This window comes from Megascapheus bottae, chromosome 20, assembly GCF_031878675.1.
Source record: "Megascapheus bottae isolate mThoBot1 chromosome 20, mThoBot2.hap1, whole genome shotgun sequence".
NCBI classification, from domain to species: domain Eukaryota; kingdom Metazoa; phylum Chordata; class Mammalia; order Rodentia; family Geomyidae; genus Megascapheus; species Megascapheus bottae.
The window spans coordinates 21,892,535-21,919,076 of NC_143528.1; the positions used below are offsets into that span (position 1 = coordinate 21,892,535).

General features: G+C 36.5%; 1 protein-coding gene across 7 annotated transcripts in view; it reads right to left on the reverse strand.

Annotated features, from left to right (window-relative positions):
* Tenm3 (teneurin transmembrane protein 3) overlaps positions 1-26,542 on the reverse strand; it is a 435,030-nt gene that overhangs the window by 388,214 nt on the left and 20,274 nt on the right. For 4 of the 7 annotated variants that reach the window (XM_090354160.1, XM_090354159.1, XM_090354158.1 and 1 more), the window contains exon 2: positions 22,760-23,038. The exons of the other annotated variants lie outside the window; for them this stretch is intronic. In XM_090354160.1, the coding sequence (XP_090210286.1) occupies positions 22,760-23,038 (279 nt within the window). The remainder of the gene's footprint in view (positions 1-22,759; positions 23,039-26,542) is intronic. 7 annotated transcript variants of the gene reach the window in all.

Consider the following 26,542-nt stretch of genomic DNA (forward strand, 5'->3'; position numbering starts at 1 on the left):
CTCTGCCCCCCCCAAAGCTTCTCTCACCTTATTGTTGTTCCTCCTATTTCCTTAAATGTTCTTGTAGCCTCTAGTTATTTTCACCTCCTTTCTTAAGCTATTTTAACTGTCCTAACTCTAGTGTTTTGCGGCTCCTAATATTGGTATATAGTTTTGGCCAAGGAGTCTGTTATTTGTAGAGTCTCAGGAAAAACTATTTTAGAATGTGGAGCTTAACTCTGTAATCAGATTGGCCCAAGTTAAATTCTAGATTTCTAAATTTTTGGCTCTGAGATCTTGGGCAAATTGATCATATTTGTGGTCACAATTGAGGGCAGAGGATACCTCAATGCTCAAGAATATTGTAGCATGTCCACGGTCCCAAGTTCAATCCTCGACACTAAAACCAAAAACAAACAGACAAAAGACTTTCATGGATTCCTTTTGTTACTTTTGGAGGAAAACATTTCTGGAATAAAAACATTTTTCCAAAAGTTCACATTCTTTTAAAATCTAAATTCTGTATGATGTCCAACTTTCTTCCCTCTCCATCTTTATTTCCTAACAGATGCCAGTTTCCTGATAGCTTTAGATTTCTTGAGGTCTTCTTTATTTGAAATCTCAGCTCCAATATTATTTGACATGCTTGTTCTGATTGGTCAAGACTGAGAAACAATTTCCTTGATGACCTGATTTTCCTCCACTTTAGAAACTCTCTCACTGAAACCATTTCCTTTCCTTATTGGTATGATGATTACGTATTTTGGTGATTTATTTAAGATCTGTTTTTTTTTTCTCTCCACTAGATTTAAAAGTGTTTCAGGATGCTTCCAGTTGCTATCACAAATTATGTGAGACTAGATAATTTATGAGATATGTAAATCTCAGTATGGTGCTAACATCTGCTTGACATCTGGTGAAGACCATCTTGCTGCATCATAACATGGCACAGGGTATATTGCATGTCAAGGCAGGGCAAGGATGCTAAGTCTAGATTTGTTTCCTCTTTAGGATGACCACTGAGACACTACCATCATGATCCTATTGAATCCTACTCACCATACACAGCCTTCACCTCTAAATATTAAGAAGGTGGGGATTCCTTTACAAGGAGAGATGCATGCAAACTGCAACAGCTCCTACAAGGACAGGGAACTTGTTTGGTTCAGCAAGCCTCCCCCTGCCCCCCACCCACGTCAATACAATGGTGCATGTAGAACACAAGCAGAAACACAAGCGGAGATAAATGTCTCTTTACCTCCATTTCTTCATTTATGAAAGAGGAAATGATAGCTCAAGCTCACTGATAATTGGAGGAGACACCCAGTAAATGTATGCTACTCTCACATCTATTCCCAAACTCACCAACCAACCCCAGGAGAGGAGGCAGCCGTTGTTCTGTATTTTCATACAGCATAGCACTGTGCTTGCATTCAGTATCACGGTCATCCACTGGTATTTGCTTAGATGCAAACAAGTTTGACATCTTCAAAGTCACAATTGTCATTTCTTCCAAATGGACTCAATTTGACTCATATAAAGGGATTTGCATCTTCCTGAATATTCAATAAAAAACTCACTGTGTTCTTTTGCTGTGATCATTTGATCAATTTGAGTATATCTACACAAATTCACACGTATGTGAGCACACATACATAGTTGCAATGAGGTTCTAGCTTTCTTTTGCCTTCACATATTATAATTTCACTTAGGAAATTTTCATTTACCACTGATTTTATATACAGCATAATTTTAAACAAATAATCCATTAAAATACATGAAGGAAAGTTAACTAGTTGGGAGGTTGAGACATGAGGATCCCAGTTCTAAGCCAGCATGGTCAGAAAAGTCTATGAGACTTTTATCTCTAATTAACCACTACAAACCCAGAAGTAGAGAGCTATGGTTCAAGTGGTAGAGTACCTGCCTCAAGCAACAAAACTCAGGAACAGTGCCCAGGCCCCAAGTTCAAGCCCCAGGACTAATATGCTCCTCCTCCTGCTGAACTGTCAATTTCATGTAGTTGCTTTCAAATGCAACATGATTGTCAAGCAAAGCAAGTTAATTTTTCAGGAAGAAGTACAGGATTCCTGAGTAGTCTAAAAAATATTTTTTTTCTTACTCTGTGCATCATTAGTGCTCAGTCTTGAAGAGTACAGGAGATATGAAACTGAAAATATATTGTAGACTAGCTGGCCATTGCATTTAACAACCAAGGCAAGATAGCTTTAAAGAATAAAAGGAGACAATGTAGATTACATTGGGTCAACAGTTATAAACTTGGATTTTTCTAGATTGATATTTTGAGCTTTGGATTTATGAATAGCTTTATTCTGACAATATGGCATGAAGAAAAGAAAAGGTTTCTTGGTGCTTTTCAGTCCACTTAGCATTTAATTGTCATTGTCTTCCTTTTTATCCCACTTATTTTTGCTTCTTTCAGAATACCATGTCTATGGGGCTGGGAGTTTGGCCTAGTGGTACAGTGCTTGCCTAGCATGCACGAAGACCCGGGTTCGATTCCTCGGTACCACATACATAGCAAAAAGCCAGAAGTGGTGCTGAGGCTCAAGTGGTAGAGTGCTAGCCTTGAGAAAGTCCAAGGACAGTGCTCAGGCCCTGAGCTCAAGCCCAGGGCTGGCAAAAAAAAAACAAAAACAAAAACCAGAATACCATGTCTACTCTAGTATCATCATAATAGCAGATTTATCCCAGGCAAAGGCCACTGATAGAGAGGGGTTTTATGAGAATGCAACACCCATTTAGTGGAGGAGAGGTTTCAATGGTCACCACTGGGCTTGGTATACTGACTCTGTTGAGTATTCCAACAGCTCCATCCTGCCAGAGTCCTCCAGTGCTTATGGATGCTCTCGGGGACTGTGGGTTCCTCAATTACATCTTAGCCAGGTCTCACTTTGTATTTTCAAATCATGTTGGTAAATTATATTTATTGCAGTTCAAGTGATATTTTAAACTGAAGTAAATAATGTGAAAGAAAAGAAAATGGCAAAGTCTTGAGTGAAGCCCGTTACTTTAAATGCAAGGCAATCAGGTGGAGATTTTTGCAATATCTGGTGACATTAATGTGGTGATATTGAGTAACTGCTGACAATTAGTCAGAAGATGGAGCAGAGGTCTTGGGAAAAATTACTCCCAGGTGAAAAAATATTGAAAATTCAATTAGACTCTGTTTATTACAGGATTATATTCACAACTATATTCCTAATAAAGACCTTGATAATAAACAAATTAATGGGAACACAAGGGAGTACTTTTAGAAATATTTTCTCTTCTTATAGTCCACAATATTGATTTCTAAAGTGCTTCAGATGATGGTAACATCCTTGCTGAAGTAATTCTTAACATAAATGATATGTATAAGAATATGTGACATATTAAAGCACTAATGATTATGGAAATAATTTTAATATATAATGACAATGTGCAATGAATTTATGGCTTAAAATTTCAAGTTTTGCAAATGTATAAATCATTTAGGAAAGAACATCTAGTGTATGCAAGAATAGAACCATAATAAAAGATGCACAAATGGGCTGAATTCTAATTAAAACAGTATGTCATGGAAGTCAACGCATTCATTCTCCCTCTTACAAATGTGACTGACAAACACACCCACTATATAAAGCTCTACAAAAGCACAGAGTAGCAAAAAATCTATATTTTTTTCTACTGGGCAATAGAGATGTTTACATAGGGCTAAGTTTTTTTTATTAAAATACTTCCCACCATTTTTTTTGTGGGTCATGTGGCTTGAACTTGGCCTAGACACTGTCTCTGCCTGAGTTCTTCAGCTCAAGGCTACCACCCTACCTCTGGACCTGGGCTTTGTCCCTAAGGTCTTCAGCTCTAGGCTACCACCCTACCCTTAACCCCAGCCCCAATTCCCATATTCTAGAGGTTAAATGGAGATAAGAGTTTCAAGTTCTTTTGTATCTGGGCTGGCTTTGAACCTGATCTTCAGATCTCAGCCTCTTGAGTAGCTAGGATTACAGGTGTGAGCCACTATGACTGGCTCTTCCCACCATTTTCTGACATTGTACCTCATTTATTGAACATTTTATTCAGTCAATCATTTCTGAATTTTCATTCATTCATTCATTCATTCACTGTGCTGAAGACTGAATTTAGGGCTTTGTTCTTGCTTAGTATGAACTCTGTCACTGAACTCACCCCTTTAGTTGCTGAGGAATTGTAAATGGGCATCTATTGGGTGTGGATCTAGGGATATACAAGGTAGAGACACGAATTCTGATTCTTCTTCTGCAGTTATCTATGGAGAATAAGGCAGAAGCACAGATAATCTTTGACTAATGTAGCAAATGCTAGATGCCACAGAAACATTAGGAAGAAGAAACAGTATAGGAATTTAGAGAGTACTCAATGGAAGAGGTACTTACATTGAACTTTGAAACATTGAAAGTCTTTTAATCAGTAAGAGTAGTAAGGGGTGGGAAAGGGCAAGGCAGCAGATTGTCAGTCTGGAATGATCAAAGGCAAAGATACAAAAAAGAAAAGGTATATAGTTTACTTCAGGGACCAGCAATAATAAGAAAGATTTTGGTTTAATGACTTCATAAAGAATCTCAAGGAAAGAAGAGGAAGATAAGACCAGTGCTTAAATAAATAATAGGATAGATAAGTTGCAAAATTCAAGCTTCTCCAAGAAGATCAATTCAACTTCTGTCCTGACTTTGGAGCAAATTATAGGATTATAAAGAAGGACAGAGAGAACTGAAGGAAAGGAATAAAATTTTCTAGAGGTAAGGATGGGATAAGAGAAGGATAAAAAGTGAGAAATAGCAATTTATAATTCTTCTCTGACGAAAAAAAGAGGTTTGAAATAAAGAGCTAGTTTGAACTTGACATAAGTGGCAGTAGAAAGATTTTAAATTAGAGAAGTAAGGTAGAGTAACAGGTTTAAAATTTTAGAAATGATTTGGAAATGATAAGTGGGAAGAAAAAAATAGATAACTGAACTCACTTTGGCAAATCATTTTGATTGTTATGATGAAAAAAATATAATGCAGTCATCTTGTGATTTCATAATGTTTTAAAATTTTTATCAGTTTATGTTTGAAAAACTTCTTTTAAAAAATTCAATTGTTGAAAGAGAGAGTAGGTGTTTAAGTAACAAATTCCATTTGCGGTGTAGACGGTGATATGATTTTAAGTGGAATAGAATAAGTATTCCCAAAGGATTAGGTAACTTAAGAAAAAAAAAACAAACAAAATCAGGGGCCAGGAGTGTGGCTTAGTAGGAGTGCTTCCCTAGCATGCATGGAGCCCTGAGTTCCACTCCTGGGTACCACATACACAGAAAAAGCTGGAAGTGGTGCTCTGGCTCAAGTGCTACAGTGCTAGCCTAGAGAAAATTCAAGGACAGTGCCTAGGCACTGAGTTCAAGCTGCAGGACTGGCAAAACAAAAAACAAACAAAACCCAACAACAACAACAACAAAAACAAAAACAGAACAGAATGGAAAATCCATAAATTATAAATCTGAACTGCACAAAATATTATAAAGATTCCATTACTTGCAAAACATTTCATTAAAATAACTTTTTTTTATCTCTTATTCAGATTCTTTATTACCATCCCACGTGGGTGATATTGCAACATGGAAGGTCACACAGCCCGTAGTATTGGGACTCAGTGGAGAGAAAGCCTTTCAACACTATAGAGGCAGAGGTTACAAAATTAAAAAATATATATGATCCTCCCGATTTGGCAAGAAACAAATACAATATGAGGAGGCCTGGAATGGAAGAGCACTTACTTTTTAATAAGGCAGGTACAAAATGGGCCAATCCCCCACCCGCCCCAAACCAAACTCCATGCCCCAAAATACACTCTGATGGGCATAACATGTAATAGAAATGCAAACTGGAGGTTCTGTTCTCCAGTCTGTCATTTAGCAAATGGGCTCAGCCAAAGCAATGGGATGCTTGTACTGGAGATGGATGCTAGGATAAAGGACTGATTCAAGGTGTTTACAGGTCCTATTTCATCCCCAAAACATTACACCCACTTTTCCATTCCCAGTAGGAGAACAAGAATAAAGACACCCCCTCAAGCACAGATTCTGGGCCATGATCTTGAGTAAAATAACTTCTAAAGGGAAAAAGGGGTATCTCAATGATATGTGACCCAAAATAATACAAAATTAATGCAGATATATTAAAAGACAAAACATGATTGAAGAAATCTGAAATGTACACACAACTGTAGCTCCTATTAGAGTCAGTGTATATCTTACAGGTTTTGATTTTCAGTTTTGAAGCCCTTGTAAAGCCAAGGCCAATGCTTTTGCTTTGTTTGCTGAATGAATACATGAAAACACCCAGCAAAAAAACATGGATAGCAATTTTACATGATGAGGAGAATCTGAAACAAAGCCCCTCAAACGATATGCTACTGGAATGAGAAAAGCAAAGAGAAATTTAGAAAACATCCACTCTAGAGGAAAGTCAGTTTTGGGGGCAACTGAAAACTGACCATTATGAACCAAGAAGAACCCTTCAAATCTTGGTTCAGTGATGCTCAGGGAAAAGCTGAGAACTTTGTCCAGTAAGGTGGGAGAGGGCTTGCTTCTCATGTGCTTTTATATTAACAGGAGTTTTTTTTTTTTTTTGAGGAGGAGGAAGCGCAAATAAGATCTGCTCTCTAATAAGTGAAAGTGAAAATTGTTAATGCATCTTTATAGGGAGGTCAAAGACAGAATCCAAATTGGAAAGGGATGTTGTAACCAGTAAAGCAAATGATTATGGGATTTGGTCGATAAGAATGTTCCTTCCACATGGAACAGATTACCAAAATTTCCTATGTGAACTCAGATTTTTGAGGACTGTGTATTTATAATCACTTTTATACCTTAAACTAAGTTGAGATGCATCATAAATTCTTATTCATTTATATGTTTTACTATGAAAAATGACTATCTGTTAATTGATCAATTATCAAACATCTGTTTGGAAGCAAAGTATTTTTGGAAGAATATATCTTCAGGTGAATGCTGGAAGAAATATAAACAATTAAAATATATTTAAAGCACAGTAACACAATGATAAAACTACTCTATCAAATATTTTTAAATGCAAAGATGTCAATGTTATGCTTAAATATGTGAAATATATTTAAAAGAAACTGACTACTGAGTTATGTTTTTCACAACATAATGAATCTGTTGACAGTACATATATTGCTGGTATTTATAATCCCATAGTGACAAGAAAATGTCACCAATTACTGGCTACAATGACAGAACACAATTTATTCCTAATGATTTATACCCATTAGGGGATAAAAAGTAGGCTACAAACAGACAGCTACCAATCTCTTCCCCAATAGCAGTGATTTAACTGAAAGTATACTTGCAAAGGATAACAAGTTATTTTTGTTAATGAGAGTTTGCATAATTTACCTGTATAGCACCTTATGTTACAAACTAAAATAGGATATTCTAAGGTCTATATTTTTAAATAGATATAAACTAAAACATTATGTAGCCACTTTTTATCAACTCCTTTTTAAATCTAGAGCTCATTAAAGTTACATTGACTTTCAGAGTGTGAAAAATAAGATTTGAAAAGCTACTAAATTAGCCCTTCAAATAGATATTTATTGCTCATCCTGGACTATTAAGATCAGCAAGTTGGAAGAATTGAGCTTGAGTGCTCCAGTTATAAAGAAATTCAGAATGACAGCAAGAGATAGAAAGGGGAGAGTCTAATAATTTATAAAACTGGATAATAAACTAAACATTAAAATACAATTGCATGAGATTGGGAAAGTTGGGGATGTATAGAGAGAATTATTATTATTTTTTAAACACTGGTTTATTTATCTAGAGTAAGTGGTTAAAAACACTGATATGTGAAATTCTTTAAAAATATAAGTTAAAATTTTAAAAAACTATGCAAAGAAAGAGAAGAAAAATTAGACAATAATAAATTTTGTAAAAAACCAATCATGGGGATTGAACTTAGTCCATGAGCTTTCTTAAGGCTAGAACTCTACCACTTGGCCACAGTACCACTTTCAGCTTTTTTTCTGAGGAATCCAACTAAGGGATTTGTGCATGCTAGGCAAGCACTCTACCACTAGACCACACTCCCAGTCCTCTAGATTTTCTTATAAGGAAGGCAACTAATATGTCCCAAAGTCTGTTCCAGACTGAGGATGGTAATGGTCAGTTACCTGGCAGGTCCTTTAGCAACGTAAAACAGAATTGATTTGCAAAAGCTGGTAATCACATGAATGGCCTTCTAGTGAAATAATAGAGTGAACCACATTGTGTTCTGAGAGCTGGTAGTAGCTTAAGAAAGACAGAAAGAGTAACACATGAGGACATCTAGGAGAGGAGAGATTCACATATGCAAATCAAGTCTGACCATGGTTAAACAAAACAATATGTTCCACCTCACATCTTCCTCTTTGAATAGCATATGAAATCAGAAGACAAAAAAATGTTACTGACTTTTTTTTGGGTGGTTAACACTGCTTATATTGTTCTTTTTTATTGTAATTAATAAAAGGGTTACATGATATTTGCCAGATAGAAGGTGCATTAATTCACATATATTGATATCCTTTCACATGTCTTGGTCCCCATTACCCTCCCCCCCACACCCCCTCTTGGTTTTTCCCCCCTTCCCTGTCCAATTTCAAGTAACCAAATACAAATAAATCCAATATATCAGATAACAAAGTGAGATACTGTAACAATATGATATAACCAAGGGACAGCAAAGGAGATGAGAGATAACATAGTACATTAAGGACAACAATCATTCGTTATATGGCTTTTGTTTCAATATCCTGGAGGTCCTTTCAATTAGCTTCATACTATATGGCCTTATGTATCAAGGTTTTGCTCTATTGCAGATCTCTGATAGTAGAGCCCAAGGTTTCTACTGATTATGACGAATGAGGGGAACCATTGAGCCTAATTTCCTTTGAGTCTGGCTTACTTCACTTAATATGACTTTTTCTAAGACTTTCCATTTCCTAACAAATGGGGCGATGTCGTTTTTTCTGACAGCAGCATAGAATTCCATTGTGTACAAATACCACAACTTGTTGATCCACTCATCAACTGAGAGACATCTAGTTTGGTTCCATATCTTTGCTATGGTGAATAATGCTGCAATGAACATTGTTATGCTAGTGGATTTAGTATGCCCTAGTTTCTGGATGGTTGGGTAAATGCCAAGTAATGGAATTGCTGGGTCATAGGGGAGCTCTATGTTTAGCCTTTTGAGTCACTGTCATACTGCTTTCCAAAGTGGTTGAACAAGTTTGCACTCCCACCAACAGTGTAGTAGTGATCCCTCCTAGCCACATCCCCTCCAGCATCTGTTGTTATTATTTTTTCTGATTCTGGCCATTCTAACTGGAGTGAGGTGGGATCTTAGAGTTCTTTTGATTTGCATTTCTTTTATGACCAGAGATGTTGAGCATTTCTTCATGTGTCTATAGGCCATTTTTGTTTCTTCTTCAGAGAAGACTCTCTTTAAGTCTTTGGCCCATTTTTTAACGGGATGGTTGTTACTTTGGGGATTAGTTTTGGAGTGATTCAATTTTTTGAGCTGTTGATATATTTTAGATATGAGGCCTTTGTCTGTTGTTTGGTTGGTGAAGATCTTCTCCCACTCTGTAGGCTTCCTAATTAATTTACTAGCTATGTCCTTTGCCATACAAAAGCTCTGCAGTTTAATGCAGTCCCACTTATCCAGCCTTTCTCTTATTTGCTGTGATTCTTGGACTTATATTGTTCTTAAAGGGTTGATCACCAGACTGAGGTAAAGCCAGATAGTTTGCATGCATCTATTAGCAGAGCAGTTATGGGCCAAGAAGAATGTGGTCTTCACCAAAGGATTTTTTTCTTGCCTATCACTTCTAGGTATTTTCCAAACTTACATGACAAAATACCATAGAATTCTCCAAGGTATACATAAAATAATAAATTAATTATAACCTACAATAAGAAACCAAGCAAACTGACCTTACCACGATTTTAAAGAAACACTTTTTAATTCAGTAGGATAATGTCTTAAAAAATATGAGACAAATATTAACTGAACAGAAGCCCTTGCAGGAAATTTACATTTACAAAGTTCTCTCTTTCTAATTAGAAAGTAAATTATCCAATAGGACCAACTGTATTACTCTCTGAATGCTGAGGTATTTCACAAAATAGGCAACATATTGAAGTAGGAAATGAATTTGGATCATGGTTTTGAATCCTGGCATAGTCATTAGTATCCCCCTTTTCTATGTAAAAATATGGATCATAAGAGCCTCAAAAGATGATGGTAAAGATTAAATGTAATGGGTGCTCAATAAAAATCTCCCTATCAAGCCCTACTGCAGCATTTAGAGCCTCATGCCATGCTTTGTTTGTTTTTTTTTCTAAAAGTGATCAACAACAAAAAAGATTCTAACATTCCCAAGCAAAATTCTTAGTGACTGTCACGGGATAGGTGACTGTTGCACTAGCGGGTGCATCTCGCACAGGAGTGCCCCTTTGTGTAGGAAGCCCAGGATTCTATAGAGAACATGACCCATCCCTTCAAAGAAAAATGTCTGAATCTCAGGTCCAAGATTGGTTGGAGAGAGAGAAATTTTGTCAGTGGAATGTTCCAATTAAAGTAGGATAAAAAACTGTCTAAGGAAAAAGTCATTCTAAGCTCTCACTCCTGATTTTTTTTTTTAATTTTCAGGAAAAGAAATCTTGACTGACAGCTGTCAAGTGTCAATGAGCTACATACTCAGCACAAAGTATGGAGGAAGCCATCAAGACTCAGAGGCAATATTCTTCACCCTTTGAGTTCAGACTTCTGCTTCCACATAAAGCCCATTCATTTCTATCCTTTTACAATAGAAATGGGTCAGCAGTCTACATTGTTTTTCACATCTCAATGAATCATTTCCTAATTGTAAAGCCTATAAACCTGACAGCAATATATATTTTATTTAAAAAAATCCCTCAAGATATTTAATAGAAGGTATTCACAACATATGTGCTTAATACATCCTGATTTTTTTTGTAGAATTAATGCTTTAATTAATGTTTTTAAATGAAAATAATAGACCTCAATAGCTTGGGACATTATAGATAACTTCTGTAAATTTATTTACGTATGTTTGTCTACTACAACACTTTTACTCCCTAATGCTTATAGATTATATGCTATAATACACATGACTAATTGTATAGTCATGAAAGTACTTATTTTTGTTTGGTCTTATTATCAGAAACTATCAAACCTTTAGTTTGTAAAATTTGCTATTTATACAAGACTGTTCACAAATCTTATCCCACATCTTTGTACAGACTAAAATAAAAATTTTTATTGATTTTTCACTGTTGAAATGTAAGTAAATGAGCATATGTTTTCAGGTATTATGAAGCTTCTCCTAATGAAATGACATTGAAAAGAGTAGGCTCACTGAAGAAATTAAGTTTAATTTTTGTTGTAACTCACAATATTAAAAAAACCTACATATTACATAATAAATTAAGAACATAAAATAAGAAAATATAAATGAGCTTTTAGAGTATAACTCAATATTTCTAAGCAAAATAGAAAATAAGCACAAGAAAATAGTATTTCTTACTTATGCTTGAAAAATCCTAAAAAATACACTTAGGTTGGAAAATACCTGAAGCACAATGAAACTGAAGAAAGTATTTGCGAGACATTAACATCTAAATGTTGATGAGATCATCTTATATAAAATCCACTTAGAACTTAACAAGAAAACATACCTAGAGCTAAGTCTACATATATCTATGATTATCTACTTATGTATGTATGTATATATGTATGTATGTATGTATCTGTATATATCTAGTTCTAAGTAGACATATGCCTCTTTTTCAAAAGGCTATGGATTAATCAAAAGGTATCTAAATACCACACAGCGTTACTAATCTCCTGCTTTATGTTTTTTTTATTTATTTAGTAAGGACAAAGAAGTATGATGTAGATGGTCAGTCTGAGCTGAGTTAAATGCAGATATTCTTGATAACTAAAATTTCTAGTAAGTAGGAAACCACTGTTGAAGCAAGGCCTACATTTTTTCCTATCTGAGCCTTTTCTTTTTATTGTATTTTTATTGTCAGAATAATGTATTTGGGGGTTAGAGTTACATTCATCAGGTAGTGGGTACATTACTTCTCAAAGCTTGATACTCGTTCTTATGTTTTTGTCTTTCCCTCTCCCTGCCCTTCCCAGTCATCTTGTTTCCCCCTTTCCTTCCATATTTCAAATAAACAAATGAGTGTATATATAGTAAACCAGTTTACAAATTCAGATACAAAATTCCCATAAGTGGGGAAAAAAGGAGAAAAGAAACAATTTCACATAGTACATTAAGAACAGAAATCAGAAAGAAAAAAAACCTGTTGTTTCATTAACCTAAAGTTCATTTTACTTAGACTCAAGCTTTTTCAATCCTGGAGTTTAAATCAATTTGTCATGCTTGCAGAACTTGTATATAAGCCTGGGAGCAGAAGACCCACTGAAGATGTTTCTACATGAGACTGCCTCTGTGACAAACCTGATTCATTAAGGCCCATCTTCCCAAAGAAAGAAAGATGTAGAGTCAATACCTTGATATTGAAACAGAGTCTGTGGGATTTCTTTCCTGGGCTAGCTTCAACCTGCAGTCCTCTGAATCTCAACGTCCTGAGTTGCTGGGATTACAGATATGAGCCACTGTGTCCCACTCTCAAATTGCACTTTTGTCAGACCTGTCATATCCAATTACTTTACTTGGATCAGCAAAATGGTACATACATTACAAATGACTTCAAAAGTCTAGCAATTTTCTGAAGCCTTAAACTCAAGTTGATTCACCTGTAGGCATGGTGTGTACTCCAGCCATAGCAGGCGGGACAGTCCATCATGAGCCACTGATCCCCAAAGCAGTTGACATTCCAGCACCTGTACATCCCCCAGGAGTCTCATCTGCCAGATGTCAAAAATTTAAGATCTCCCTTTCTGAACTTTATCATTCCTATGGAAACCGGTCAGAAAGGCAGGTTTCCTGTCAAAAAGGCTGATTGACTTAGTCCAAACCAATGTTTTACAAAGTCACTAATGTTCACCAGTCCTGGGGCTTTGAACTGTGATCCTTAAATGTAGGCCTCCTGAGTAGCTACCAGTGCTGGCAACCTTAAAAGTAGAGATAGATAGATAGACAGATAGATAGATAGATGTATTTATACATGTATGTACTTATATTTGATGATTTCTCAGGAGCATTCCTTTAAAATCTGATTCTGTAATTTTATGTTTATAAATGTGCACTTCGTTTTTAAGCAAAATAAAACATTTAAAATAGAACAAAGCCATATGGCAGTTGCTAAGGTACAAACACTTATTTTCTAGCTATTAATTTAAACCTAGGGTAAAGATATCATACATATACAGACACAGATGTGTAAATATACACAAACACACACATTGGGCATATTTATAGTTCTCTATCTGTATATCTTTATATCTGTTTTTCTCTCCATACATACATATACACATACATACAAGCATACATACATATATAGAGATTAGAAAAGGAAATAATTTATCTGTGACCCTTGGAGTCCTATGAAACACAATCTTGAAATTCAGGCTCTAAAACCAGTAACTTTCAGTAGACTCTGGATGTATAAGGATAGTTTAACAGTCATGTTGAATAAATTACCAATAATTCCCTTCCCAAATCTTTCTACGACATCAAATATCAATTTATACTACATTGATGACATTTTGTATGATTTTAATTGATATTGGTGAGAAATGTGTCTTTTTTGGAGAGAAATGTTTCTTTTTAGTAAGCCTTTTCTACAGCAAACACCAAACCCATTATGTACACAAAATCATAACCGGAAGTATCTGAAAAGATAAGAAGCCTTGACTACAGCGGTGTATGCTCGCAGGACCCTTCCATGTCCAGTGTTATTCATTTTCCCCTAAATCATCCACCTTCACCATCACTGCTCATTTCTCTTTCCTTTTCCTTAGAAGATGCCTATGGGTACAGCCCTCCTTGAGGACCTTTGGATAGAAACACATCCAGGAGAGAAGAGGAAAGGGAGCCACTTATGACTGGAAGGGAGGCAGAGGTAATGGGCTCATTTCAACATTCCTTCCTGAGAGTAGAGCCTTCTGTGACCTCACCACCTTCCTCCAGCACCCACCACCTCCAAACATTGCTGTAGTGGAGCCAAACCTTCCCACCAACGTTAGGGAGCAAACCACAACCAAATCTCAGCAAATCTCTAAGTTTACTGCTTCCTCATTCAACAACTTTGTTTCCAGAATCAGGTATTGGGAGAGGTGAGCACAACAGTGACCAAGCCCATGTCTCCACAGACAATTCTGAGGTATGTCCAGGGAAGACTAAGTGGCACAGTCTCAACTCTAGGTATTCTGGGCTCTAAAGGATGGACTTGTGGCTTCAGGAAACGTTCCCAGCAAACTCACATGTGGCGAGTTTGTATGTTAGCTTGAAGCCTCTATTCGAACATCACTTCCTTCTTGCTCTGCAATGCTCTCTCTTCTCCTCTTCCTAAACTCCTCAAATTACTGGGTGCTCACATGGATGTTGCATATTTTGCTGTAATAACACTTACCATATTAAAATCCAATTACATGTCTACTTTACCTATCTGTCTAACTAGCCCCAGAGTTTCTAGAGGTCAGGAACTACATCTTATTAAATTTTGTTTTCCCAGCACTTGGTACAATAGTCAGCATTTATTATTCATTGGATGAAGACATGGTTGTTATACTAAACAAAAAAATCAATTCAATAAGCCACATCCTAACTTTATTCAATTTTTAGTCTCTGGGTGACTTAAAATAATATTTAAGTCAAGGTATCAGTCCCCAGACATACTTAATTACCCTTTCCTGAAGGAGGTATGCATTTGTTACTCATTTCAATGTCCATCCAAATAGCTTTTACATTTAATTTATGCATAGTCTAGTCATCACAAAAGGCAATCTGAAGTCAACCAGCAAATAGAAGAAATTTCTAATATAGTGAAACTGTCTTTCAAAGTATTCAGTAAATAATGTATAAGATTTTCACATATAAAATTGTATGTGTATGTAATGTAATAAGCAACATTACTATGACTTAATACAATTATTCTTTAAATAGCACACACAAAAATTCAGTTACTGCTTTTCAAACACTTCAGTACACTCAGAATGACAAATAAACTAAGGTTCTATGGCTTTAACATTTATTCTTTTCTATTTCACTGATAATTATATCAATAAATCCGATTCAGCAATCACTGAGGTTCAATTCATTAATTAAAGCAGTTTTACTAATGCTATTGGGATTTTCCAAGGATATCAAAAACACATTCAAAAATCAAAATTGCATACATCATCAATTTTGATAGGTACATAGAAGTATTTTCCTTCAATTGCAGCTCAGCAACTAAGTGAATAGACAGAATCTCAACAGTGATAGCTTATACTCTACTTCAACAAAAACAGAACAGGTGGCTGTCCGTGTTTCATGTCTATAACCTTAGCCAATCAAGAGGATGATACCCCTGAGGATCATGGCTCAAGGCCAGCCCATCAAATAAGGCAGAAGAACCTTATTTCCAATTATCAGCAACAAACCAGAAGTGGTAGCATAGCTCAAGTGGTAAAGCATCAGCCTTGAACAAAAGAAAAGCTAAGCAAGAGCAAGAACAGAAGGCCCTGAGTTCAAGGCCCAGTATTGACATACACAAAAATTAAACACTTAGAATGCAAGATGAGTTTAATTGAAATGTCAATATCCATGTAATAGTAAACCTATCAATTTATTGAAAAATTCTCTTAGGGGGCTGGGAGCATGGCCTAGAAGGTAGAGTGCTTTCTTACCCTGGGTTTGATTCCTTACTACCATGTACACAGAAAAATCCAAAAGTGGTTCTGTGGCTCAAGTGGTAGAGCACTAGCCTTGAGAAAGCCCAAGGACAGTGCCCAGGCTTTAAGTTCAAGCCCAAGGACTGGCAGGAAGAAAGAGAGAAAGAAAGAAAGAAAGAAAGAAAGAAAGAAAGAAAGAAAGAAAGAAAGAAAGAAAGAAAGAAAGAAAGAAAGAAAGACAGACAGAAAGCAAGCAAGCAATCTCTTGTAGGATAGAAATATATAAATCTGTAAAAATGCTTAAATAATATTGAAGTAGATTTATGTATATTGTAATGGGTACTATTTAATAGTGCCAAAGAATAGGTATGTGGACATCTAAATATGATCCTAGCTACTTGGAAGGTAGAAATCAGCAGTACCATGCTTCTAGGCCAACTGGGACAAAAAATAGTGAAACTTTCATCTTAATCAGCAGTCCAGGTGAGTGTGGTGGTCACATAGAAAAGAAGTTCTGTGACACCAGATATGCAAAAGACATCAGGAAGAGAATCAACCTGACATCAGCCCTGGACAAAACCAAGCAAAAAAGGCTTAGGATGTGTCTAAAGTTGTAGACACTGGACACATAGTGCTGGGTCCTAAGTTCAAACTCTAATGCTACCCCCAATTTTTATTTCAAATAATATCTTCTATGCGTAAGAGTGAGTTGTACACAACCTATGAAATAAATATATTTCATTGTTAATGAAAAATGGTAGCTTTTGATCAGAGTGATACGTTGCCATTGAATTCATGAATTTATATGTATCAATGCAATACAATTAATTGTATGTATTGGAAATGGTCTAACTGTGTTTTGCAAGACAGCATCTTAACTCCGAACTTGATTTAGTAAGCACAGATATTACTTTGGCTTTTTTTTACATACTGGCACACCTAAAGCATTAAATATAATTTACAACAGTGGATGATGCCAGGCCTGACCTCTGCATGCCAGAAATGGATCTATGATGGAATTTACATTTATTTTATAACTTAATATTTCTATCCAAATCATTTTAAATTAGAATAGCATCAAAGGGGCATTTATTTCTTATAGCAAGGGAATTCCCTCTTTGTTTTCACCATCAACTTTTAGAGAAGGCTGTAAGCAAAGCCAGGGGATAAAGTGGAAACAAGGGAATTAACCTCCTGAAGTAAAACTCTGCATTTCTCTTAGAAAAGTCCAAAATAGCAGTCCCTTTTGAAAACAGATAGCCTAGCCCCACAAGTGACATTGCTAGGTACTCCAGTGCTGTTTCTCCCAAAGTCTTCTAGAATTTAATTGGTAGTGGAATATCTATAGGTTCTTCTCTTTCTTCCTTCTCATCTATATCTAATTGTTCAGAAAGAGGCACAATTGTAGCACCCACATCTCTGGAGAACATATTGGGCCTGACATAGTATTTTGGATTGCAAAATAGCTCAAGTTCTCTGGCAGGCGGTTACTAAAGCAGTCTGATCAAAACAGTTTATCAGATTGGTTTAAGGGACAGAGTTTTGTCCCTCTTAAAGAACCTCTCCACATTGAAAGTCCACTTTTAAGATGCCTGTTTCATATGACAAGTAAAATTGATTTCTTGAAAAGTGTTTTTGTAGTACAAAGCCAGCATCTTCTACATGAAAAAGAATTCTTTGGAACAGAATGCACGTATGTTATACCCTTTGGGTTAGTCAAATTAGCTCTTAATACTTCTGAATCATGAACATTTAGTGTGGCATTAGTGGGGTCCTACAACAAGTATATTGCAAAGACTCCAGATGAGAATTCAAGTCTTAGGAGAATGATTTATTTTATTGTGTGAACTGACGAGCATCAGTTAAATTGCCTTTTAATTGACTGGCTGTCTAAGTAACATGCCTTTCAGGGAAATACTGCTTTTGAAATTTCCTTTGGCCAGGAGGAGAAGGAGCATGTTAAAGTCTTTGAAGTCTGCAGCCATCAGACTAATTATCAGCACTGTTCTGTGCCCATTCACTTAATTACAGTACATTAAAAAGGATGTGGGTCTAGGGAGGAAAATAAGAGAGTCAATAGATGGCAGCCAAAATTCTAGACTATGTACATTATCAATGTATTTTCTGGGAAAAAACATTTTTTCCCTCTTCTTAAAAAGACTTGACTGATACAGATGGAGGAAAGGAAAGATAGAAGCAGGATAGATGCAGGGAACAGAGGAAGTGCTATTGATGAGTCCAAGCTAGATTAGACTCTGATATTATTTATCTTCATCATCACTGAAGGATATATTATTCTACCTTTACCAATAATAATAAAGGTACCAGATCACTTACAGCTCTCCAGATACCAGGAAAGCAGGCATTCTAAGCACAATGTATATTTCAACTCTATTAATTTTCACCTCAGCCCTATCTTGATGGGGAATACTATTTACTGCTCTCTCTACTTTGCCCAATAGAAAGTCCAGGATAGGAAGTCGATGCAACTTGCCCAAGCTCACATATCTGGGGGAGGTGGTGAAAACCAAGTGGCCTATGTCTGGATACCACTTTTCAACTATTGCCCTCAATGAAAGCTCTTGAGGAAATTGAGTCACAGTGAGGTAAAATGGCAGTGCCAGGTTTTCTTAGCCTGCCTGACATCAGTGCTCATCTTTTCTGATCAAAGGTCATCTTCTTCCCAGTGGATTGAGAGGTGAAGAAAGGTAGAAAAAGGGAGCAAGGTGAGAGACTCCCCAGGAAGAGAGCACACCCCAAACTTGGAAATGAAATTCAACTTACAGAGTAAAAGGCCAGGAAGGGATGGCTGCACGTGTTTAACCACTAACTTCTCTGGTTCTGCAGACACCTTTTGTGATACCAACTGCTAAATGGCAAAGAGCAAGAGAAATGACATCCATGCAAACATGTTTTTTGAGTCTTAAAGATTAATGCTTTGAGAAAGGAAGGAATCCTTTGTTTCTGACATTTAAATAGATATTCAGAGTCAAGATTAGATTACTCGAAAAGCTGAGTGGTGGCAGGTCAGTCTTTGAAGGGCCTTTTAAGCATCCCAGGCCTAAAATAATGTAGAATATACTGGTGATTTTGCTTTGACTCTGGGCATTCTATCATATTATTTTGTGTCCTTTTAATGCTACATATGCATGAATGCATCAAGTATTTGTCTAAGTATTTGATGCATGGCAGGTGACCATAATCTTAATTTGGAATTCTATAAGAAACTCAAAATACTGCACTTTTTTTCTTCCAAATTCTGTTTAACTTCAAATTCTCATGGCTGGTAAAAAGTTCATTTTGCAAAATAATGGGTGTTATCACTTGTTTTGAATATCTGCCAACATGGAGGTGTGTGTGTGTGTGTGTGTGTGTGTGTGTGTGTGTGTGTGTGTGAGAGAGAGAGAGGGGGGGGGGAGAGGGAGAGAGGGAGGAGAGAGAGATGGCCCAAATGTCCCTTTTACTCTCCTGGGATGCTCTGGCTATCAAGATTTCATTAGCCACACAGCACAGTTCTAGTACCTTCTTCATTTGAATGGTTGGCCTCTTTATCAATAAATGAATGAAATCTAATTTCTTATAGTGACTAAACCTGTCTTTGAAGTTATAACTAGAACATCAGGTGTTCTGTTTGAATAATTTTGCAAATGTTGAATAACATCTTTTCCTGGGGAAAATGGTCCCATTCACAGTTATTGTGAACGATAAAATACAGCCAGTGAAAACTTCCAACTTAACCGGAATGAAAATAAATCAGTGCCTGGTTTCTAAATTAGCTTCATTTTGATGAGTTACATTACTCTATGCTTCCTGTTTCAACTTTTGCTGATATAGAAAGGCTTCCAATGAAACATTTCAAGACAGGAACAAATAAATAAGACGAGGCCATAAAATAGCTGAGGAGACAAATGAAAATGTAAGCAGAAAATTAATACTCTTAAAATACATAAAGGGACTAGTACTGAATTATATAGTTATCGGAAATAGTTGACTAGATGTAGTAATAAAAATAAAATATGAATTTAGGATATTATTAAAAAGATGTTAGAAGAACTTTTATATAATTGTAAATTTTCATTCTCACTATAACCTGGGAATAAATAAATTGTTGCAGGTCTTTACTGAATTCTACAGTGCAAATCCTAAGGTCTGCTATTCACTGTGCTTAACTGAATTACTTTAGTGAATCTTTGACCTTTGTGAACAATCACTGAGATTTCATAGCAAGGAACTTAATATGAAATGTTCCTATGGACACACATATTAAAAACATGAAATAGGACACTCCATTTTCTTTCCTCTGGTTTTGTCTCTCAAACTGACTTTACAGGGAATTCTTAAGTCCATCAAAATGTTGTTTAAAAAGCAATAAAAAAACAAAACTTGAGAAAAGAGCAAACACAGGTGCACAAATTATAAAAGAGTCCTGTCCAGCTCAATAAAGATCTTTTTATACTCAATGATTAATTCATTTGTTTACTCTCAATAAAATTCTTAAAAATATTGTTTCATGATATTCCTTTCCATTCTTCCCCTCCCCTTTTTTCCTCTTACCCCTCATCTCCTTATTTGTCTGTCTATGTTCTCCTTAATCCCCACCCTGGGAAGAAATGCGAGGGTGCCACTTCTCTTGCCTTTCCACCACTATATAAGCAAGATCTAGGAGATTAGCAGAGAAAGCAATTCCTCCTCTAGTTCATAATAATCCAATAATGATGCAAATGGAAACATGCAGTAGCGTGAGAAACTCACACCTTACGCCTCTGTTCTCAACCTTTAGATATTAAGTAAAGCTAACAGATTACAGTTTGCCATGCATTTTCAGGAAGGAAGGAAGGAGGGAAGGAAGAAAGGAAGGAAAGAAGAAAGGAAGGAAGGAAGGAAAGAAAGAAGTAACGGCACATGCTGGGAATATACCATGAGATAGTGTTAATAGAATTTCAAAGATGACTAAATTAATTTATATTTTATCAACATAATTATGATAGCAAATATACTCGTTATTCAACAGAGCAAAGATATGCAAAAAATCTGAGGTGGAAAGGGCAAATTGATCCACTGTGAAAAATAATTACATGAATAATTACATGAGTGAAAACAGATGCGAATAATCAGAAGCAAGTTTAGTATCCAACTGCATCCTCTCTTAATTAATTTATTTAGTTAGTTTTTGTATATTTTAGCAAAATAAAATGTACTATTTGAATAACCCAAATGTACCTGCAATTGCTCAAGGTGTGCTCTGCACAGCGAATACAGATAAGACATATTTATACCAAACTATAAGTAGTTAAGGTTAATGAGTTCTGAATCTTCTATGAAAACTATTAACATAGAACTTACTTATATGAATGGTTTAGCTGAGGGAAACGTTGGCAGTCAGACTGTAAGTTTCATTTTGTCCAAAAGAACTCTTCTTGTTCTTGACTGGGGCTAGGATAAAGCCAAACTCTACCAAGAACTTACACCTCCAAAATGAAGATAGGCAGTGGTATGTTTTAGTTGATCTTGACTTGGGTTTAATGCACTAAAGTATTCCAATGGTTTAAACTAGACTTTCATTCTCCACAAATAGTCAGTAGTGGGTACATACCTAGCAAGCACTGGGAAACCCCTACACAGAACATCCACTATTAACTGCAACTGCAAGCTAACCACAAATCTACAATACTATTACAAAGTATGTGGATCAAGTTGTTCAGTGAATAGTTAACAACGGGTTATACCACCATCTTTCTTTTCATATGTCATGCGATTCTTCTACTTTAAGATTTTTTGTTTTTGTTTTTTGCTTTGTGATGCATTGGATACACACAGCACAAATAAACCAGGCTGGAACTGTAGGTATACCATTAATATTAAAAACTGAAGGATAAATGTATTGGTTGTTTTCTGAAAAGTTGGTCCTGATGTTCCATTTTTTTGCCAGTCCTGGGCTTGAGCTCAGGGCCTGAGCACTGTCCTTGGACTTTCTCAAGGCTAGCACTCTACCACTTGAGCCTCAGCACCACTTCCAGCTTTTTTCTATGTATGTGGTACCAAGGAATCGAACCCGGGTCTTCATGCATGCTAGGCAAACACTCTACCACTAGACCAAACTCCTGGCCCCATGATGTTCCATTTTGTTGAAGGAGAAACACTAATTAAAAATTAAGGGTTCTTTTGAATTTATTATCGCAAATAAATTAACTTTTTAAATCTTATTTCCACACCTTCAATCTGACAGAAGTACCCATCACTGACTTTGGCATGGCAAAGTCAGCTTACAATATGTAAAGCTGATATTTGGGTATCCTTAAATCCAATTTTTGTATGTGGATTTAATTGGACAGTCATCCAGTTCCCAAAGCACATCAAAGGCCACAACTCCCTCTTCTTTACCAAGCACCAATTGCTCTCATCAACGCCGAAGTTTAAAGCATGATAAAATTTGATCTTCAATCATTTGAGCCTTGTTAATAATCTATTCTGTGTGCTTCCTCATCTGTTCTAAGATTCTGAAACTTCTTTAAGATACTTTTCAAGAGGAATCTACAAAGACATCTTTGATTGCAAGCTGGCTCTGGGGTAAACCTTATCAACACTTGGTCTGATACACCACCAAGGCTAACAGGTGACATAGCCTGAGATTAAAGTGCTTTTCAAAACTATAGCTAACATTTCATAGATTGCTTACATAATTTAACCACCTGATGTCAACTATTGATTTCCTCCCCTCTATGAGGAAAAATATATTCAAGGGCATTTCTTGGGTTGTACTGCATTAAAACAGAAAGATGGGAGGAAGCAAAAAGGAAAACACAAATCATAGTCAGCCTGAATGCCAATATAGTAAGTCTAAAAAAAAAAGCAAAGAAAAGAAAAAAGAAACTTACCAGTGTCACTGTCGGACTTGTTTTCGTGCTCGGTGTCGGTCAGGGTGAGGGCTGAGTTGGACCGACTTGACAGGCAGGAACTGCGGCCTGATTTGACCCCCCTGCCCCAAAGTCTCATGGCATGCTCTGGGGACATCACTGCTTCATTTTCAGTATCAGCATCTGACCCTGCACTGATAGAGTAACCTCTGTGAGGGAGCCCCATTTCCGCACAAAAGGCCAGTCCTCTTCGAGTTGCTGGTTCACAAACTCCTAACTGCCTTAGGGTAAAATTCTGTCCTAATTAGGGGGAGAAAAAGAACAACTAGTGAGTATATGATTAGTGTTAGCTTCAGCTTAGTTGCTTATTATTATTATTATTACTTTTTAAAGAAAATCTCTCTGAAACAAACACTCAAGCATTCTAGCCTATTCACTGTCAGAATCAGGTGTTTACATTGGCTTCTCATGACACCTGTTCAAGTGGGTACAATTAAGGGAAGAGGGGGATCCTAATGCTGAATGAGGTCTACTGGCTCCAGCTCAGAGATCCTCTGTAAACTTACCTAAACCCATCAGCCCTTATGGCCCAGCGGCCAGATTATGAACACTAACTCAGAGAAAGGATTCGTTACTAATGGAAAAATTTTTTGGAACAGACTTGTAAGGCAATGGTAATGGTCAAAACTGTGCCCCCTGACCTGTTTTTAGTCTTCAGATATGTTTTCCTACCCAGATGTCACTTTTGGAGAAAAAACTAAGAAAAAATTCCCTTAAGAATAAGTGGTTGTAGGCACAAATAGTGAAATATTAAAATGAATTGTAATTCCAATGATAATAATCTCAGCATAAATGCTAAAAATGGATAGATTGTTCATTCTTTAAAAAACAGTAATGGTTTTATTTTTTATTTTCGTTTTATTGTTTACTTTTAGGAAACAATGTAAATGCACTCTGTGTGTGTGTGTGTGTGTGTGTGTGTGTGTGTGTATGTGTGTGTGTTATACATTCAAGTTTTCAGTGTCTTAAAAAAGTGCAGTGCACTTCAGAGTATTTTTAACTTTCTAGACTTTTCACTGTAATGAACACCTGGAAACCTCTGTATTGATCAGAGTAAACCGATTTTTGTAAATAAAGTACGCACTAAAAATACGGTCAGAGTCTGATGTATTTAAAAATTAATGATGAAATCAAGTTCCCTGAAGAATAAATGGCTGTGAACTCTGCAGGCCTTTACTAATAAATTGAGCATACTGAAACTCATGACACTGCAATAACTTAGAGCAAAAGTGTTTAAATTAGATGACACTTTAAAATGACGGTTATTATTAATGACTTTTGCAATCTTCTGTTTATTGGTGAAGTCTCACATTTGTTTTATATTAGTATGGGTGAGAAGAGGTGAGAAAAATGTTTGCTCGGAGGATGCAGATATATGGCTTTCCTATTTCTTATCTATTGTCCAACTGTGGCAGAGTCTGAGATTTAGATACCAACCTGAACCAACTTCATACAAGGAATAACAGTACACACAGACTGATTTACAAGTAAATACTCAAGCCAACCTTTTAAGAAAATGAAGCATTTACATAGCTCAGCATTTTAATTTGCCTATTTCTCTCTGATATGAACAATTTAAAGTTAATTGCTACCATGGGAAACAGTGTAATTTTTAAAATGGCAAATAATAAATTTGTGATAAAACAATGCCTTAACTCTTCTAGGAGGTCAGTGAAACATGGTATACAAGATTGTGAATATATGGTTGTAAAGACCCTATCTGGGTCTCAGTACATTTTAACTAGTGTGGTTAACTGCCTTATTGCTGTGGTCATATCAGAAGTTGAAATCAGCCTTATCTCGTCAGACTTCCCAATAAATTTCAACAATGATACTTATAAATAATGAAAATAGGTTGCTACAAAAAATAGCAGCAAATCAGTGTTTATCCTGAAGATGGGAATAGCCATCAGAACCAAAAAGGTGTCAAAAAAAAGGAAAAAGAATTCTTCCTTCTGGACAATAAGGAAGTCAGCAATATTGCCTGAAATTAAAAAAAAAGTGTGGCTTTCATTTCTCAAAGGCAAGCCTAAATAAGGACAATTTCATTGTGGAAGCTAGTGGAATTACTGTGCATAAGTTTCCAGGTCACATTTAAAATGTGGGGGAGATCTAAACATCTTAAATATCACCATGCCACAGGTAGACTCTTTCAAAAGAAGAATGAGCTGCTCTCCTATTTTAACAGATGCTCATAAGACTCAAAAGAGAAAAGTTAAAAGACAGTACGAAGAAATGATCTTTCTAATCCTTGAACTGTGACCCACAACACTTTCCAAGTTACTAACATGTCCCCCTTATGGCCATATTGATGCAGAAACCTAGCTTGCAACCTGCCTGATTTCCAAGTATGTAAACCCAGCTTACTCCTCAGCTAAGTATCGCATCATCCTCCAAACTCTAGAACCTCTGACCCTGTCCTGTCAGCATTTTCAAGAACTCATCTCTCCTTAGGGCTTTTGTGAAATTCAAACCGGAAAGCAACACACCTGCAGGAACACATCTGCTAGACTTCTTTCCTGATTTTAAAAGGTCGACTTTTATTTTGGAGGGAAGAACACTAAACATGGCCTCACATGGACCCACATCAAAGCCTCTCACAATTTTTTTCCAAAACACTTCACTACTAATTTTCATCTTTTGGGGCTCTCATGACTTGGTTTAAGAAATGGCGTGGGTCACTTTCTTAAATTATTATTTTCTTGTAGTACTGGGGATAGAACTCAAGACTCCTGCTAAATAGCCCAGTGCTCTATTGCTTGAGCCACACACCCCCAAACCCAGGGATTATTTATCTAAATGTGGGCAAGTGCCTTAAAAATAAATACCTTGGGGCCAGGAGCATGGCCTAGTGGTAGAGTGTTTGCCTAACATGCACATAACCCTGGGTTTGATTCCTTGGTACCACACAAACACACATGAAAAGCCAGCAGTGGTGCTGTGGCTCAAGTGCTAGAGCTCTAGCCTTTAGAAAGCTCAAGGATTTGACAGATATAATTAATAACCACAGAGAGGTATATCATTTAACAGTGGGGAAAGATTTATTTTCAAATCACTTGCCACCTCACCACCAAAGTTACCTTTTACTTAAGTAATAATCATCCTCTACAAATACCTACTTCCACACTTTACATGGATATTCATCCTCTTTGGTTAGGACTTTTTAGGATATATTGATCTTTGCCAGTCTGAGATTTGTACACAAAAGGGACTTGATTATGGAAGCCATGCCTCCAAACCCTGATTTTCACTGGTGATTTTTGGGATAGGGTCTTACTTCCCACTGGAGCAAATGCCAGAGCCATTTACTCACCAGTGTTTAGACTTCCCATAATTATTGACATCACCACAGATCCATGTTCTCACACCCAGTTTCCCTCCATGGAGACAGAACCTCTTTTCTGCCTAGGCCAGCCTGGAAAATAGGCTCTCCCTAGGCCAGCCTGGAAAATAGGCTCTCCCTACCACAGCCACCCATGTAGCTTGGAATGGCAAGTCCATGCCACTGCATTAAGCTCTCATGAGCTTTTCTGTCTGGGCTGACCTCAAGCCATTATCCTCTGTTTCTCAGCCTCCCAAATAGCTCCAATTATAGGTGCCATTTTAGGAGCCCTTGTTTTAATGCCAATTCCCTTGGCAAGATCTAACTATTTAACTAGAACAAATTTGTCTAGGATGAATCCCTACGATCTAGTAATGTTTAGTAAGATTATACTAATAAAACACATATGTAGCTTGGACAAA